At 42.4% G+C, this 17,198-nt stretch overlaps 1 protein-coding gene across 2 annotated transcripts in view; it reads right to left on the bottom strand.

The window, feature by feature from the left end:
- The window catches only part of LNX1 (ligand of numb-protein X 1), a 65,135-nt gene extending 49,679 nt beyond the window's left edge, over window positions 1-15,456 (bottom strand). The window contains exon 1 of one of the 2 annotated variants that reach the window (XM_058804410.1): window positions 15,071-15,456. In XM_058804410.1, the coding sequence (XP_058660393.1) occupies window positions 15,071-15,456 (386 nt within the window). Of the gene's footprint in view, window positions 1-11,151; window positions 11,253-15,070 lie in introns of those variants that run through there. The other variant, XM_058804411.1, reaches the window with a different exon arrangement.
- Window positions 15,457-17,198: the final 1,742 nt, after the last annotated feature.

Genomic DNA, 17,198 nt, shown 5'->3' with positions numbered 1-17,198 from the left:
AGAGAACTTATGACCCCTATTTTTTTTGGCTTGTTTTATTCTCACCATTCGTAGTGAGTTTTGTAGGACAATTTGCAACTCTTCAGTCCAGATGGTAATTTAACTAGGCAGAGGATCAGTTGATAAAACTCTGATTAGATGTCAGCTCTTCAACTGAGCTATTTCCATGGTCTGCCTTAACCCATGTTTAGTCTAACAGACAAATGTTTAGAATTCACCAAGACTGCTGAAGTGAAAGTAGTATAAAAGGAGTCTTAGCAAATCTGGTCAACCCATAAAGATTTCCTTGCTTTTAGCCTTCAGCTCCACATGTTTTGCTGAAGTTAAGTTCTACAGCTTAAATTCACAATACATTACTCATACATTAATCCATAAATTCAAAGTAAGAAACATAATCAGCTCAGAGTTTCGCAGTGCTGCAACAGTGCAAGGTAATAGAGGGCACATGGCTCGGTGTCTTCAGCACAACTGGAATCAACCTCAAGGGTCCTTGCCAGATCAAGTCAGCCAGTTTCTCTCTTATCTTCTTCCTCTCTTTCAACAAGACAAGACATTCAAGTGCATTATCCTTTCACTGACTCTTTCACTATTACACAGATGAGAGAAAGATGCAGACAGGGTCTTGCCACCACTACAACAGTGAGGACATGGCTTGTGCAGCCCCAGCAGAAGTGTCTATCAATTGATTGATTGAACCCACTAACTTCAAGAGGTTTTGAAATTACATTTGGTGATCTCTATTTGCAGTTCAACCCAAGAGCACCTAATGTTTTTAAACCAGTTCAATTCTCCTTTACCAGACAGAAGAAACCTGTTGCTGTCATGCTGTTCAGTGTTCAAAGCCATACTTCCCTGATCCTTTGGTATAGTTCAGCCTAGTGGGACAGAAGTGTGGGAGAGGCAAGAGTCAAGATAATATAATAGGAATTGAGAGGAAGCAAGAGAAAGACAAAGATTTAGTGTAGCCAGGAGCAGTCACATGGAAAATGGCCAAAGAAACCAAAACACAGCCTGGTACTGGTGGTGACAGAGACTAAATGAGCTTTACAAGTTTTGTCAAGAGAACCCACAGAAGAACCTATTTAAAGCTCAAAACTGCATCTTTTCTTAAAAGATAAATAGGGCAGAAGCAGCCAATTTGTACTTTGCAGGTAGCGTCCAGAGAGTTTATGTAGTACTGCAAAAAGATAAGCACCTATTTAAGAGTAAATTGTTATTTTTACCCAACATGCAAACAAATTCATGCAAACACTTTCATCACAGGCTAAACCCTTTTTACTGTCAGCTGGGAGTCTTCTTGGTGCTGCAAAGCACCACAGGGCATAAAATCACTATGGTATTTTTTGTGTTGGTAGTCAACGTCTGTTTGCTGGAGATTTGAAAAACAGAGGAGACATGTAGCACAGGAAGATCGGAGCAACAATTAGCAGCCCTTAAAAAAAAGCAAACCTGTGAAATTCATTTTGTCTCTGAGAAGGAGACTGTTAACCTCTCTGCAAATACTAAGTTAGCAAAAATGTGAAGGATGCAACTTAGCATCTGCTGGCGAGGAGAGGTGAGAAAAGGAGACAAGAGGACAGGACATTTTGTTGTGAGGTAAATGGAACAGGAGAAAATGTTTTTTTCAAATATCTGGTATGGATTACAGTTCATCATCTCCAGAAGAAGGTTACTTGGTCTTGGCCTCCCCTCATGAATTTCTTTTGTTCACTTGGGTCACTTCACTATTATTTGAACCTAGATTATAGAAAAAGCAGATCTGCAAGGCTAATTTGTTTGCTTTCTCAGCTCAACATATTAAATGCAAGTTTATATTTATACAATATATCTTATTAGATGCTGTGTCCTGTTTTGGTCTGTTCTCTTCTGATTTATTTTGAGCTCAAAAACCATAACTGTAAGTGCCTTCAAACTTACAGATACTTAGGCTACTGGGGAAAGAGCAGAAAAAACGTGAAATGCAGCAACCATTACTGTCCAACTTCATTACAGTCATGCCCTGGAAGAATAAAAAATGTACTGGAATTTAATCTCCTCTGAGGGAAGAAACTGAAAGCAGCACGTTTGCTAGAAACTGCGCACATTCGGTCCACTAAAATTCGTCAAGATATGCAAAATTTAAATGCCACTTAAAAATGGTCACTGAGAAAATTGACAGACATGGCACCAAGGAAAGTACATTTGTTTGGCCATATCTGTGACCCATGACAGCACAATGCAGGTAGAAAGCAGATGCTGAGAACACAGCATGCTCCCAGCACTGGGGGCCGTGTGGGATGCACAAGATGCTGCCAATCTAATGGCAGGGTCCACGCTGCAGCAGGGAGGCATGGGCTGCAGTAGATACCATGGGCAGAACCCTCTTAGCATAGCTAAACTGATTTACTAATACTTTTACTAATGTATCAACATTTCCATCACAGCCTGGGTGGGAGCAATGTAGCAGCCACTGACACTTTCAATTCTGCATCGCCTCAACAGATCCCAATGACAACCTCAGGCATAGCAGCACCAAGAACAAAAAATGAAACACCAGTATATACACACTGCATTTGAAAAATAATCTTATTTATCCTTTCCCCAGCAGTGCCATCTTCCCTCTGTAAAAACAAACCAGGTAGTAATGATTGAAGGAGAGATGTGCCAATTGTTTAAATCAGAACCAGAGGTCATGCTCCTTTGGGAGCTGACAAGGGCAAGCCACAACAAACTCCTGGGATTTATGCTCCCACAGCAAAACCTGCCTGGCAAAGGGCTGAGTTGCAACATGTGCTTTTCATACAGAGCACTTATTTTTGACTGTAATTTAGTCTCTTGGCAGGAGATGTTCATCCATATCAAGAGAAACAGCCTTGCTCATCCATATCAACCTACACATCCTCATATAATAGCAGCAGCACAGTACACTCTACTTCCAATGGTCTCCCATGGATCACAGGACAGATTTGGTTAATCAGGCCCATCTCCTCTCCATAAAAGCCTGCTCCACAAGGGATGATTTCTGACCTTTGATACTGTTGAATTGTAAAACCCACAAGTGAAGAGGTCTCTGTGGACATTTCTGTGAAACCATCCCACTACTCCTTTTACATGGGAAGGAAAGTTAAAACCAGTGGAATATCACCAGTGCTTACTGGATGTTAAAAATAACATATAACAGTAATGCTTATCACATATGGGAGAAGAAAAGAAAATACCTGAATTATGCTTTCAAAATTAGTACTGTCTGTTCTTAATAAAACACAAAAATCCTAGGCCATGAGTCTACTAATCTTATCCATTCACTAAGTTCTGCAGAGGAGAAAGGAGAATACAACCCTTGGAGCAGATTTCCCTTGCCTTCTATTTAAGAGGTAGATAAATTATTGAAATTCTACATTAAAAATATATTGTAGACTGTCTAGTGAATGATGGGACTGCAATGCGTAATACAGAGCGTAAGCTTCACAATACATGCACATGAAATGACTTGCTGATCTAAAACACTTGCTTCCTGCCAACATGATTTCAAGAGAGATGAGGAGAGAAAAACAAGTTACAAAGTAACACACTAATGATTGAATTTTGTAGCTGAAATTTATAGCTCTAAAGGCATTTTATTCACTTATTTTACCTTATTCAGGTAAATAACATGCTGTAAGTTAGTAGAAGAGCAAATAAAAATTAAGACGGCTCCAACAACTGCAAATATCTTGTCTTAGCCTACTTTTTACCATGTGTCACAGCAATCTGATGGAACAAGACAAATCTATTAAAACAGAGGAGTGATTTCTAACTCCTCTCCCAGGTGTTCTCTACACTAAGCCCAGTGCCTTGATAAAAAGAGAGAATGGGAGCAGATACAGCCAATGGCAATGTGTCATTGTTACAAATCTGGTTGTCTGCCTGCACTGCTGAGAACAACAAGACTTCATCAGTAAAATTTGAGGATGCTGCCAGCAGAAATCCATCCAAAATGACAAAAAAAACTTTCTGAATGTATGACTTGACTTGCCCACTGTTACAGTCAGCCTACTTTCTTTCATATGGGGAGGAAATATTGTACACCATGTAAAAGTTATGGATGATTTACAGAATTTTTTTCTTTGTGCAAAAGTTGTACATCTGTTGAAATCTCCAGCTGTTTCACTGGGCTGCTGCTGAACTTGCCTTGCTCAGTATTCAAAATCTGTTGTCAATCAATAAATTCAATGAATGGATAAAGCATGTTCTAGGGAGAGCCCAAGGATTCACTAGTGAAATGCAGCCTTTACCAGCTGCAACTTGGCTGAGGCCAAGGGGTTCCTTCAGCTTTTTAAGACATTGTAAAAGCAATTCACTTTCTTAATCCCAAAATAGAGTTCAGATCCAAACCAGGAATTCTTTGGTGGTAGTGGGGGTTTAGTCATGACATGTGACATGTCATTGACTAACAGACACCCCCACTGAGATGCCAGCTCAACATAGAGGGACCAGCCTGGACCCTCTTTTGAAAGGGGAAGCCCCAGGCAGTCACCTGCACGCTGCAACACAGGCAGTTCTTAGTCCAACATTGCTGGCGATGTTATTACAAAACCTCTGGGTTTGTGTCCTGTGCTTCTGGCATCCTTGTGCACCCAGTTACTGCATGGCTCCAGGAGGCAGTTCAGACATGCTGTCACATGCCAAGATGCAGAATATCAGTTCTAGTTCCTGAAAAATAGCTCCCATCATGGAGAAGGTCATGAAATGCACTTGGCTACTCTGTGGACTGGGGACCTTAAAGGCAGATTTCCCCAAAAGGTCAAGAGTGTTAAAGACATCCAAGAAGACCCTCAGACCTGCTAGTCTGCTTCCCTAGAGTGTAACAAGCTGCATTGGGGCTGATCTCAGAACCATTATTCAGAGCAGGATTTAAGCTACGACAGGCATAAGAGCCCTGCAAGAGCAGTGCTTATCCTCACGTTGCAGGACAGCCCAGTTCTGGCAGATTTGTCAGAGAAATAGCTCAAGGAAAAATATCCTTGTCATGCTGCCAGTGCCAGTGTTAAACTAGGTTAATTGTCAGAGAGATGCGGAGGTCGGCCAAACTTGCAGCATACGGCCTGTGCGGCTGAATGTCGGGCAAGAAATGGGAATCTGCTGCTTGTGAGTGAGCACCAGCCTCCTGCAACTCCCACCACCTCATTCCTCCCTCCTTCCCCACCAGACCTTCAGTGCTTTGCCCTCTTTGGTCCCCATTCCAAAGTGGATTGCCTGTTGTGAGTTGGCCTCCAAGTGGGGTAAAGGTTTGACCCCTCTGTGCTCCTGTTACATGGGCCTTGTAAGCACCTTTCTTTTGCATGTAAGCACCTTTTTATGAGCAATTTACAGAAAAATCAAATATAATTGAGACATAAGTCATTCATGAAAAGAAACCTTTCTGCCAACCATAATTGTTGCACTGCCTTTCCATCTTGGCAGGGTTTTAGTGGTTTTTTGGCTGGCTGAGGTTTTACTTTTGGCAACAGAATGTGTTTGTTGAGATTGACACAGGCCAACGTCAGTGTTTTCCAAAGGTGTGAGAAGCCTTGAGAAAACAACCCAGAAGAATAAAAGGTCTAATTCTGATCTCAAGTGTGTGTAGGTAGCTGTGATTGGAGTAAAGGTAACTTTTTTGCATGCATAGAAGGATATGAAGCAGGATCTTTCTCGGTCTATAACTAAAATGCCAATTTTCCTTATACACAAAATTCCCAGGCAGAACCTACAAATTCTTAATACTCTCATGGGGTTTTTGGTTTCTGGAGCTGTCCTAGACAAATTTATTTCTGAACCTAGAATCACAGCGCTGGGGAAAAAATGCTAACCAGTAACACTTAATCATACAAAAACTCAGCCCTCTCTAACCTGTGCAGAGAAGCCAGGAGGGATGCGCTGGTGGGGAGAGGTACCATCTCTGTGAGAGGGTGGCAGAAGGTAGGGCAGAACCCAGACCCCACTGTGCTGCCAAAGGGGTGCAATTAAACTTTGGCTGAAGAGTGACCAGGCCCAGACATTTACAGTCAATTAAATGACAGCTTTCTGCAGCACCCCAATGCTAACATAAAACACTCTTGAATGCAACATAATATATTTAGAAAATTCTGTTTGGGCACTTCAATACTAAGAGTTTAGATTACAACTCTTTTTGTACTTTTAACAAGAATACAGCATATTTTCAGTTCACCTACATGAGATTCTACTTAGAGGCTTTCTGGCCTTATTTGCACTAATATTTCAAGTTTTCCTGTGGAAATCTAAAGGCTGGAAGTACAAAGGAACACAACAGAGACAGAGGAGGGGAATAAACAAAGCTAAGGACCAGAAGAGGCATGAGGCAGAGGAGAGAAGTAGAAGGGCAAGGGAGAGAGATGGTGAAGAGGAGTGAGACTAACTGCAGTGACGGACTAGGCTGAGAAAGGCGCACTAGTAGGTCATTGCTGGAGATTTTGAGGTAGAGCTCAGAATTCTGAAAGAAAACCAACTCTATGTTTGGCCCCTTTGTGAAGCTGTAGCACAGGGATGGAGCTAATGGTAGCCCATGACACACTCGTGCCTTTCTGTTTTAATTCACCTCAGCTTTGCTTTCCAAGAGACCTCCAATTCTAACATCTTGGAAAAGACCCTCTGAATTTTATCTCAGTGTGTTTTGTCCTGGCTATTTAATGTAGATATCCTAAACATATCATTTATATTGTTATTCAAGAATGTTTCCAGTCAAGCCTTGATTTCCAGCACTTTCAGCTTTAATTAACCTCACAGTTTATCTTTATCTTTGACACAGATTTCTATAAACACAGCTTTGCACAGAATAAGGAGGCCAACATGTGGTTATTGCAGTGGACTAACACATGAGCCCAAAAGGTGCTCCAGGCTTATCAATTTTGTCATGAGTATTGCAATTGTCATGAGTGTTCCCCAGCCTCTCTGTGGGGAGGATATTTTACAAGGATAGATTTGAAGACAGACACAAGTTTCCCCACTGAGTTGAATAGGAATTAAAGTTGGCTGCAGAGTTCAGTGCTGTAAGGGGGCTGGGAGAGTGCATCTCACTGTTTTTACCATAAAAAAGATGTGCTCAATGGCACTAGAAGACAGCTGCCACCTGCATCTCTTCTTTTTAAATTGAATAAACAGAGAAACTAAATTTTACTGGTTATTCCAGCCCGAAGTGCTGATTTCAAATTTAAGAGAGTAGTTATTGTATAAGTTATATGGGGAAACTGGATCCAGTTAATTTGGTGAGATTACTTTGACTGTTTCATGCAAAACTCAAGAAGGGTAATAAAAAAATAAAGTACTTTTTTCCACACGTGAGAGTAGGTTGTGCATTTCCATTTCCACCTAACAGACAAAAGATTTTAAAAAACAATGGCTTGATTGAGATTAGTGGGGTAGATGTAGCTGATGTATTACCAGCAGGGACCAAGGCCAGGAGATGTTTAATCCTTGGAGGGAAGGAGTGCCAGCAGGAGTGGCTGCCAAGGACTCCCCTTGTGCTGGGCACACGCAATGCCCGGCACCACGCGGGCACTCACTGAGCTGGGATAAGGCTGGACAGCACCCCAGGCTGTCATGTCATTGACGTCCTTAGGGAGACAAGGTGAGGTTATTCACTGCCCAGTCTTGCAACCTCCCTCCCCTCAGTTTTATTGCTAAGTGCCCTTTGAGCTAAAGGTGCAGAAAGTCCTGCACTTTTTGTATTGAGGAATACCCTGCTGCAGAGCTTGTCCTATGAAGTAAGAGGGGTAGCAATGGTGTGAGCAGCGCCACCAGGTCATCACACGCAGGAAAGCCTCCTCAGAGTGACCACAGGCTGCCTCTCCATGCACACGCCATGTTTTTAACTGGAGGGAATAACATACCTCAAACCAAAAGAATGCTGGGGCAAGTATTTCCTCTCTAAAGATATGTTAAATAAGAAAGAAAGAGAGCAGATGCCTTTCCAAGTCTTTACAGGTATATGAAGAAGAAGGCATGGATCCTGGGGTAGGGTTTCCTCAACACCCAAGCATACCCTTACGATGGTGCGAGACATTGTGTGGCTACATCCCCCCATCTCCCAGAGATCCCTCAAGGTAGATCTCATAGGTTTCTCTTGTTCTTCTGTCAGATGTTTCCATGGGCTTCTCCTCAAAAGGGAGAACCCTGGCTTACCACATGCTGCTCTTCATGATTTGGCAAAGAGCAAGGACAGGAACAACATGCGTGTCAATATATGTGCTTAGGGAAGAACAACAGACAATAGCCAGGGAAGTGGTTTTAGTGCAGGTGACAACATCAGGGGACATGTATTTGCTTCCTGTGAATACCTGTAATTATCAGACTGCTAACAGAAAACTAAAAATAGTGGCACCCAACATCTATTCCATAAAGTGCCACTACAACATATCCACACACCTCCCTTTTCCATCTGTGTGGCACCTAGCTGAAGTGCAAAGGTCTGGCACAGCCTTTCCCCAAGTTAATTTCTCCTCTTCAAATCTCCTAAAATCTCTTTATTTCTTAGCTGGATTCCAGGATCTGCCTCTCCAGATGGGTTTTGTGCTATGCTGTAATCCCTATTCTCCAAGTAGCCTATTCCACATTTAGGAACAAAAATGCCCTGGAACTAAAGCAAACCTCAGCAATGCAATACAAATAACATAACCTTTGAACAGAGTAGAAGGAAAGAGATGGATTGTGTGAGAGAGAGGGCAGTGTGAATCCCAGCACTCTTAGTCTTCCTCTTGTGCCAGCACCAGTGATGGTAACTGCATCCCCCACTGTCCTACAGCTCTTTCCTTGTTGCTAGCAAACCCATCATCCCACTCTTCCTCCTCAGCTGGTATTTCTGGTGGCTGACAGCCAAGAAAATAATGAGTCCTGACTGAGGCCAGCATTTGTACTCGTCAGCAACCAAAGATAGTGTGATAATGAAAAAAAAGCTTTCTGCCTACTATGGTCTAGTTTTGAGCCATGGTGCAAGCCATCAGACACAGCACACCGAGCAGGTGTAACCATGGTGAAAGCCATCAGACACACTACACACAGCAGGGACTCTTCAGTCAGCTGTGGGGAAAAATTTACAAAGCTGCTTGTTTAGGGTGCAAAAGTTAACCCATGCCCCTGAGTGTCAGGCTGTCCTGGACACCAGTGGCTTTTCTGTTTCACTCATAAAACTGCATTAAAAATGCCTGAGCAGTGCCCAACCAACTGAAGAAGCAACCTGTAGGTCATAACACTTGTATAAACTGATTAAACAGGACTGAAAACAGTATTTCTCTTTTTCTTTCAACTGCTGTTATTAGAAAGGACCTTGAATCCATCCCACTGATTAGTATATCAATGCCTTGTACAGCATCCAGCAGCAGCCAGAGATGATGAGATAACTCTTCTACTACATACACGTGGAGGAAGAGAAGAAATTCCTGAAAGGAGGTCAAACTGCCTGGTGCCCATTTGGGTTGTGTCAGCCCCAGTAAATCCCACTTTCTGCTGCCCTGGCCAGAGGCAGAGTGGTGTGGCAGGCCCTGAGCAGGGGCTCCTGGCAGCAGGATGCCAGATAGCATCCAGGGCTGGGTGCTGGAGAGGGGATGTGCACCTCCCATTGCTGACAACTGAAGATGCACGTCCAAGCCCCAGTCCACACCCACCCACTCCATTAGAACAACTGCAGACATTCAGCACAACTAACATCTCTGTGGGTTAGAAGGCTAAATAAATAAGAGATGAATAGCTACGTACATCATAGCCCTTTATCCTGGGAGACTCAGTGAACCTGAATTCCCCAAGAAAAGCAAGTAGGCTGCATCTGTGCCTGTGCTCTGATTAATCTCATTGGTTTGTTTTCCTGGAAACTAGATGCCCCAGATGCCATTGTTTCCATTATAAGTGTTCATCTGCCCTGTTTTGAGCTTGATTGCTCCTGTAGCCTGCTTGGCTTAACTGTTTTTTGTTTGTTTGTTGTTCGTGGTTTTTTGGTTTTGTTTTTTTTTTAAAATTAACATTCTTAAACAAAATGCCAGTAAATTAAAATGAGGACATAGCTGCAACCCTCAACACTAGATTTGTTAAATGTTTAAAAACACCTACAGCATACAGAAATCCTAAGCTGTTGTACGCAGTGTGACTAAATTATTAATAGTTGCCATGCACATCACACAAGGATTTTAAAAGGGGACTTTGTGTTTCTGCAAAACACTGCTATTTTTGTCTGACAGTAGAGACAAAATAATTTGAAAATTAGTCTCTTTGGTACTAATCACAACTGTTACTAAAATATTCCCACTGTAGGCATAATACAGTCATTTTTTATTTTTGAGAGAATTAGACATTTCACTCGTTATCTCAATGAAAATCTTGAAAGTTGACAATTTGTTAAAATACAAACAACACGTAATTAATGAAAACATAGTGAAGCAAATAGCTATTTCTAGTCATAAAAGCTCCACTAACTAGTACAATAACATTCAAGCACAAATTAAAGTAGTAACATTTACAGAAGATACCATAGAATATTTGTTTTATGGTTTGGAAAGACCAGCTATGGGGTCGTTTGAGGTGGGATTTTTAAAAGCATGAAGATATATGAATGGATTGCTACAGTTAAATTTGCTTTACAGAAAAAATAACATTCTGCTGTAGGCAAAACCAGAAATACGGGAAAATTCTCTTCTGTCTCAAGTGAATTATTTCTGGTGAAAGGCTTCTCAGCGTTTTGCTACAGGCATGCAGCTTTACACACAGAACATTATGCATGTACACAGACAGTGCTCTACTGGGGGTGTCTATCCTCATGCCCTCCCCTATACCCAGATCCCCACAAGGCTATTTACAGGACTAAAGGAAAAACACGGACTAGGAAATGGAAATAAACCCCAAACCAACGAACACCTAAAACAACAGCACAGAAAAACAAGTTGATAAGGGAGAAAGCAGCTTCACTCAGTACGTCTCAGCTGCTTCCAAGGCAGAAAGCAATGGGGACATACTGCTATTATTAGCCCTCCGGATGGGAAGCAGCACGGTGTGAAGCTGTTGGCAAGAGGTTGCAGGATTTTCTTCACACGTATGCACAGGCACAGACACACAGGCAGACAGACCCCCGACACTCATGGTGAGCCCCTTCCCGCCACTCGGGTCAGACAGACAGACAGAGAGCACGATGCCAGCGCGACTGTGCGTACTCACAGCTCGGAGTACAAGAAGTGCAGGTTGCCCACATTGTCTATGTAGTTTGCAGGACTTAGCCAAGGTAGGACCAGTAACAGGAGAGCCTTCATTTTCAGTGCAGTGCTGGCACTGCTGCTAGGTTTCCTCCTTCCCACTGTCTCTCTGTGCTGGTGGGACACACCACGAGAAGCTTTCGTGCCAGCCAAGCCCCTTCTAAGCAAGCCTTTCCATTTCAACGCAATGGTAGCACATTATGAATCGAGCTTAAATCCCTTAAACGAAGCTACACTGCAAAAATCATTGACCTGTAAGAGGATTACTCGATCTGACTCTCAGATGGGTAGATGTGAGGGTTTAGGGACAGCACAGCGTGGTTGGCGAGACAGTGACTTATGCTGCAGAGGAGAGCGATGCTCGAGGAAGAGACCTGCCTCCTGCAGGATTCAGAGTGGTTCTTCAGAGGCAGCTGGTATGTTTACATCACTGCCCACAAGCAGATGGGTTACGAGCTAAACTGCATCACAGAAGGGTGTAGCTGTCTGACAAGGAGGGGGAAAAAATGCCCCCTGTGGAGTTTTGTAGCAGGCGATATCAGAAGACCACACCTTTTTAAAGTAAAACGCTGCAAAAGATCACAGCCAACTGCTGGCTGTTTGCATCTCAGTCTGAATTCCCCAAATCCGGTCAGATGTTTTTGTACAAACATAAATCTTGTAATAATACAAGGACATGTCGCTTCTCAGGGTTTTTTTGAAGGATGCAAGAGCAAACATTTTAAATAAGGATGCTTTCAGTTGACTGCTCCATGGTAACCAGTGTTTTAAAAAAATGGTAAAGTTCTCTCATCAATTAAAAAGCATAAAACAGCAAGCTCACCTTGTCCCATCAGTGACCTCATCTCTGATCAAGGCAAATTTTTGTTTTCTTTCTGAGAACCAGGACTGGTCTGAACCTGAATAATGCAAGTAATGTGAGGACTGCTGACCACCCTGGTGACCCTAGCAGAGTCTACTTTTATTTATTCACTGAGAACACAATAATGTTCTCTGGAGATATCAGGTGGGCTCTGAACTGTTCTTATTGCAGACACCAAATATTTATGATTATTATTGTATTTTTAATTAGCAAAATCACACATTTTCCCTTCCCTCTACTGACTCACAAGAGTTAAAGAGAACAGCATCAGCTCAGTCTGTTTAATCTGTCCCTGGGCATGACAGAGCACAACATTCTCCTCCTCGCCATTAATTGGAGATGGGGTGGCAAGAGAGGTTTCTGCATTTCCAACAATTAAATTAGGCAGAGGCATAACATACCTTAGGTGATAATTAATTAATGCTGTGCTTAAAGAAAATAAAGGTACTGTGCAGCATCTGCAAGAACAAGGATGTAGAAGTCCACCTTTAGGGATCACTCAGAATGTTCTTTCCTATTTCTTCCCTCAAGTGGGAATGCTAGTGGCGTTGCAGTACCTGTCCCCTGTAAAGCTGAAACCCCCACAGCAGAAGTTCCCTGTGGTTTCCTATTCTCCTGACTCTGCCCTTTGGCCTTAAGGTAACTCAGCACTCCCAACCATTCTGAGGAAAGAAAAGCCATGTCATGAGTAGAAAGACAAAAAATGTCCAGCCTATGTAGCAATGTTTTGTACTACCCTACATTAGAGGCCTTAGGGTAGGAAGACCCTACTGCATCTCTCCAGCCTTCTGCTCCTGGGGTTTGCAAACCTGGGACTGGTGCAGGGAACCTGACACAGGCAAGAGGCAACTGCAAGAGATGTTGGGAATACACTCCTGAGACAATTCTTTCTATCTCTGCATGGGCTCAGGCCAAGCAAGCCAGAAGCACAGGATCTTGAGGATCCTGAGGGGAAGATCCAGGCCAAGCCACTGACATTCAAAAGGAAGTGCTAGAATAAAACTTGCCAGGCCTTTACAGGACCAAATCATTGTTTATAGCAATGCAATTCTGCAAGATATGTAGTGAATGGTCCCTTTACTACCACCTTAAGGAAAAGAAACTAAGACACTGGAGTGACTTGCACATATCCACGTAGGAAAATCAACACTAGAAATCAGAAGCTGTTCTAGCTGTGTGGCTTCCATGCAAAACCCAATATTTCAATTTGCTTATTTATTGGGGTTGGGGGTAAATTGGGAATGGGTGACCTGCTCATTTTATGGCCACAACATCATCATGTCAAAAAATGAAGACAAGCAGGAAGGTCTAAATCACATTAAATTCAGCTATAGGTATAGCAAAGGGAAATGGCATTTGCACTAGGGGTTCAAGATTTTGTGGCTGGAATATGTAGAGAAAAATAATTTCAGTGACAGCAGCTCACAGAAGACTGATAGTCCCCTTACCTGCATTTCTGTTGAAATGAACATTTGAGGCCTGTTAGAGAAGTACTGACCTAAGACATAAAATTATGAGTAACTCTGTTATTTTGTCCCCTTAGCCACACACAATGGAACTCCCAGAGCACTGCTGGCCTGGGCTGGGGCCTGCTGCCACTGCCTCTTGCACCATGAGCCACAGGCATCCTCACAGGGAAAGCCAGGTCCAGAAATGTGGGGACAAGGGCACCCAAATCCACAAACACCAAACCTCCAGCATGTGAAAATGGTCTCATGACCTTCACAAGGGATTAATAAACCCATTGCTAAAGTTTGTGGAGTTTTTTTTTTTGTTTTAGTACTGCAAAATCATGACATTTTTGGTTGGTTAGGATACCATAACTCAGTGAGTATCTTCAAGTGAATAAGTTCCTAGTGGGAATCCAGGAAATGAGGTCTCCAGTGCAAATGAGGACATGTTGAAGGGCAGGCTGCAGAGCCATTTCTGGTTGTAGGCTTGCAGGCTGTGAGGGGTGCATTGTGTGAGCACACCTCCACCCTCTGGCTCATCAGCCTGCTCACCAGCCATGCTCTTGTCCTCAGTACGGCCATGTCTGTGCAGGACAGTCTGCAGCCCTGTGCTGCCTCCTCCTTCATGTTGCACGTGCAGAAGTACACATCTAGCAACGCAATTTACACCTACAAACTTCAGGGGAATTAATTTTGGGTAATAGATACAGCTCACAGAAAAGGGCACATCTTAGACCCCCTCTCTCCTCAGACCTGAGGTGCTGTTACGCAGACTATGCCAAAGCGTTAGTCTGCTATCAGAAATCACAGCCCTGAAAGTACCTCTTTACCTTTCTGCCTTCTTTACAAAAGGCAGAACATGCAAGACAAAAGCAGCAGCACATGCTTTTACTCTGCAAAACAGAGAATCATTTCATTCTCTCATTGCAGAGGAACCAAACCGCTCCCTGGGGAGGTCTCTCCCAGAGGCAGGATGGAGGGGCTCCTGGCTACCTCAGGAGGGATAAGGCTGGAGAGGGAGTCCAGCCAGATTTCCAGACTCTGTCTCTCTGTGAGCCCCATGGTGCCCTGGGTAAGTGCTCACCTGGAAAAAGGGAGCACTCAGGTTCAAAGACCAATACCAAACTGGAATATTTTCTGCTCTATTTCTCATATAGGTCATTTGTGATTCAAAAAATGTTTGAAGAAAGGGCAATTATAAAACCTTTAATGTGCTATTAAAATATTTATAATAGTTCAGCTTCCCAAAACATGCAGATCTCTTTGGACTACATACACATTGTCATTGTGCAGCTAACCACAAAGTATTCACCCAGAACTTCTAACAATAGCATGAAGTACCTTACATGCATTGATGCATTTGATTCTAAAAAAAGGTGTAAGATATAGCCTATATCTTGGACTATAAATGGACTAAATTCAGCTCAAAATTAATGATGCTGTGTTCATTGGGAGTGAAATAAACAACTCTTTCTTTACATTAACTGTCTATTTTGACCGGTATTAATTGAAGATATTTTTTCCTCTGCAAGATAAAAGGAGTGAAAAAGCATCTATCAACAACAACTTACTGGGTTTGGAAATGCTGTTCAAGGTGACCACGTTGCACGACCTCTGAGCAGTGTTCTGTGAAAGGGCAGCTAACCATTAGCTTGTCCAGGAGGTTATTCACTAGTATGCTGGACTTCCTGCACGTCTGGAGAATCACAAGCTTGCGGTCCATGGGACAGAAGTCTTTTTCCACAAGGAAGTTTGTAAGGCAGGCTGTGCAGAAGGTGTGACCACAGAGCGTGTCTAATGGCTGAAGCAAAGGTTGCAGGCAAATGTGGCATATCAGATCATCATCCACTTCTTCGGTGTAGCTGTACAAGTGGTTTTCTTCCGGTAGATGCGCTTGGCCGCAGGTGACACAGAGTGGCAGGGAGCTGTCCTCCATTTCTTCTTCTTTCTGGCTCATAATCTGAATTGATGCAATTCAAAAGGGGGCAGTGGGAACACCCAACCCGTTTTCTGTTTGTGAGAGCTGTAGCAAGGCTGGTGTGCCGTTAGATCTGTGGGGAGGAAAGCCAAAGGGTTATGCTCTGAGTTCTGTTTCCTTACCATACTTGCAGTATGTAGCTGGATATGAAGTACATATCAGGTACTAGGAAAGGATTGTGTCTGTGGAATGGGAGAGTGAAGCAAAGAAGGGGGCAGAAAAAAAAAAGATAATTAACTCCAGGGACATGTTTTCTCATAAATCTAACTTAATTTACACAGATACTTTCGTAGTAAAGAAATATATCAAAATAGGGAGAAATACTACAGGCATTTAATTGTTGAAAACCTTAAACTGGCATATAATTGCAGTTCCAGTCAGATGACTTTGTGGCCGCATTACTTCTGCCAGAAAAGTAGCATTGTGTGTGGGCAAACACTGCAAGACTGTGTGCAGAAATACAGGTAAGAATAAAGGTTGCTGGCCAAATTGCCTGTTCAGCACAGCAAGGGAGAGCAGCAGCTTCACCTAATACACACAAGCATACAAACACTGTGTTGTAGCCAGAGGCAGGATAATTTGGGTCATGAGAATTTAGAGCTTGGGGCCCTGTAGACCATTCTCATACTACAGCAGCAATGGACCTGGACTCCTGCATTTGAAGTTTGCCTGCCTGCAGCCAAACAGTTATAACCGTCTGCAGCAGCATAATCAGTTCAAAACTTAATTTGCTCTGCAAAGAACCTAACATCTTGCATACTGTAGTCCACAGCACAATGCTAAGTAGTGTATTGCCTATTCCCTTTATAATTTGTCATACAGAAACTCAGTATGTCCCTAGCTAAAAACCCAATTAGCTCTGGCCACAACACCTGCCTGCTGGTATTTTAAAGATGTAAACTCTGTGGGTGGCAGTAAAAACAAAGAGTAATTTGTAGTTTTTACTTGATGAACCCCAACTGCTTGTTGGAGCACTTATGTTTCATTACTTCTATGCTTATTTTGATACACCACTCTGAAAATAAACATGAAGATATAAAATATGCAATGGCCTAATTACTGCTCTTGCTTGAAAATGTAAATCTTATTTGCTGCTCTTCCTTCACACTGTACCCTTGCTTTCAGCTTGACTTAATTTGCTGAGACAATGTGTCAGCCTCAAACACCCATGTCTGAGGGCAAATGAGGGAAAGAATAATAAGAAAAATCTGACTATGACAGAGCATATTTTCATATAAATAAACCCTTATTTTTATGCAAAGCTCATGGGTTCTAAACCTGAGAAATTAAACTGTAACATGGCAGGTTTTTCTGGCATGAAGGTAAAATAATAGCCCCACTAACACTAACCAGATGTTTAAATGTCAAACATTCTCTTCAATGTTTTGCTAGATCTTATTCTTATGAAGCAATTATGTTAAGTGCCTGTTTTTGCTTGCAAGAGAGAGTTCTGCATAAGCTCTGTCTCCTGATTAGCAGTAGCTTCCCTGGAATTAAAATCATTGCCTGGTAGAACCCTTGCAAATATTTAAAATACACCAAACTGGGTCAAATGTTTCCTTTTGTAAAAATATTCACCAGAGCTTTATAAAAAGTTATTTGTAAAGAAATAAACATCTTTCCATAGTGCAGGTAGCAGCTCCACTTGTTATCTTAATATAAGAATTATTATCTAACTCTACTAAGGTGACACACAGCAAAATAAAATGAGATAAAAAATT

The sequence above is a fragment of the Ammospiza caudacuta genome, chromosome 4 (genome assembly GCF_027887145.1).
Source record: "Ammospiza caudacuta isolate bAmmCau1 chromosome 4, bAmmCau1.pri, whole genome shotgun sequence".
Taxonomy (NCBI): Eukaryota; Metazoa; Chordata; class Aves; order Passeriformes; family Passerellidae; genus Ammospiza; species Ammospiza caudacuta.
Note: the sequence above shows the minus strand (reverse complement) of the source record. Positions and strands in the feature narration are given on the sequence as shown.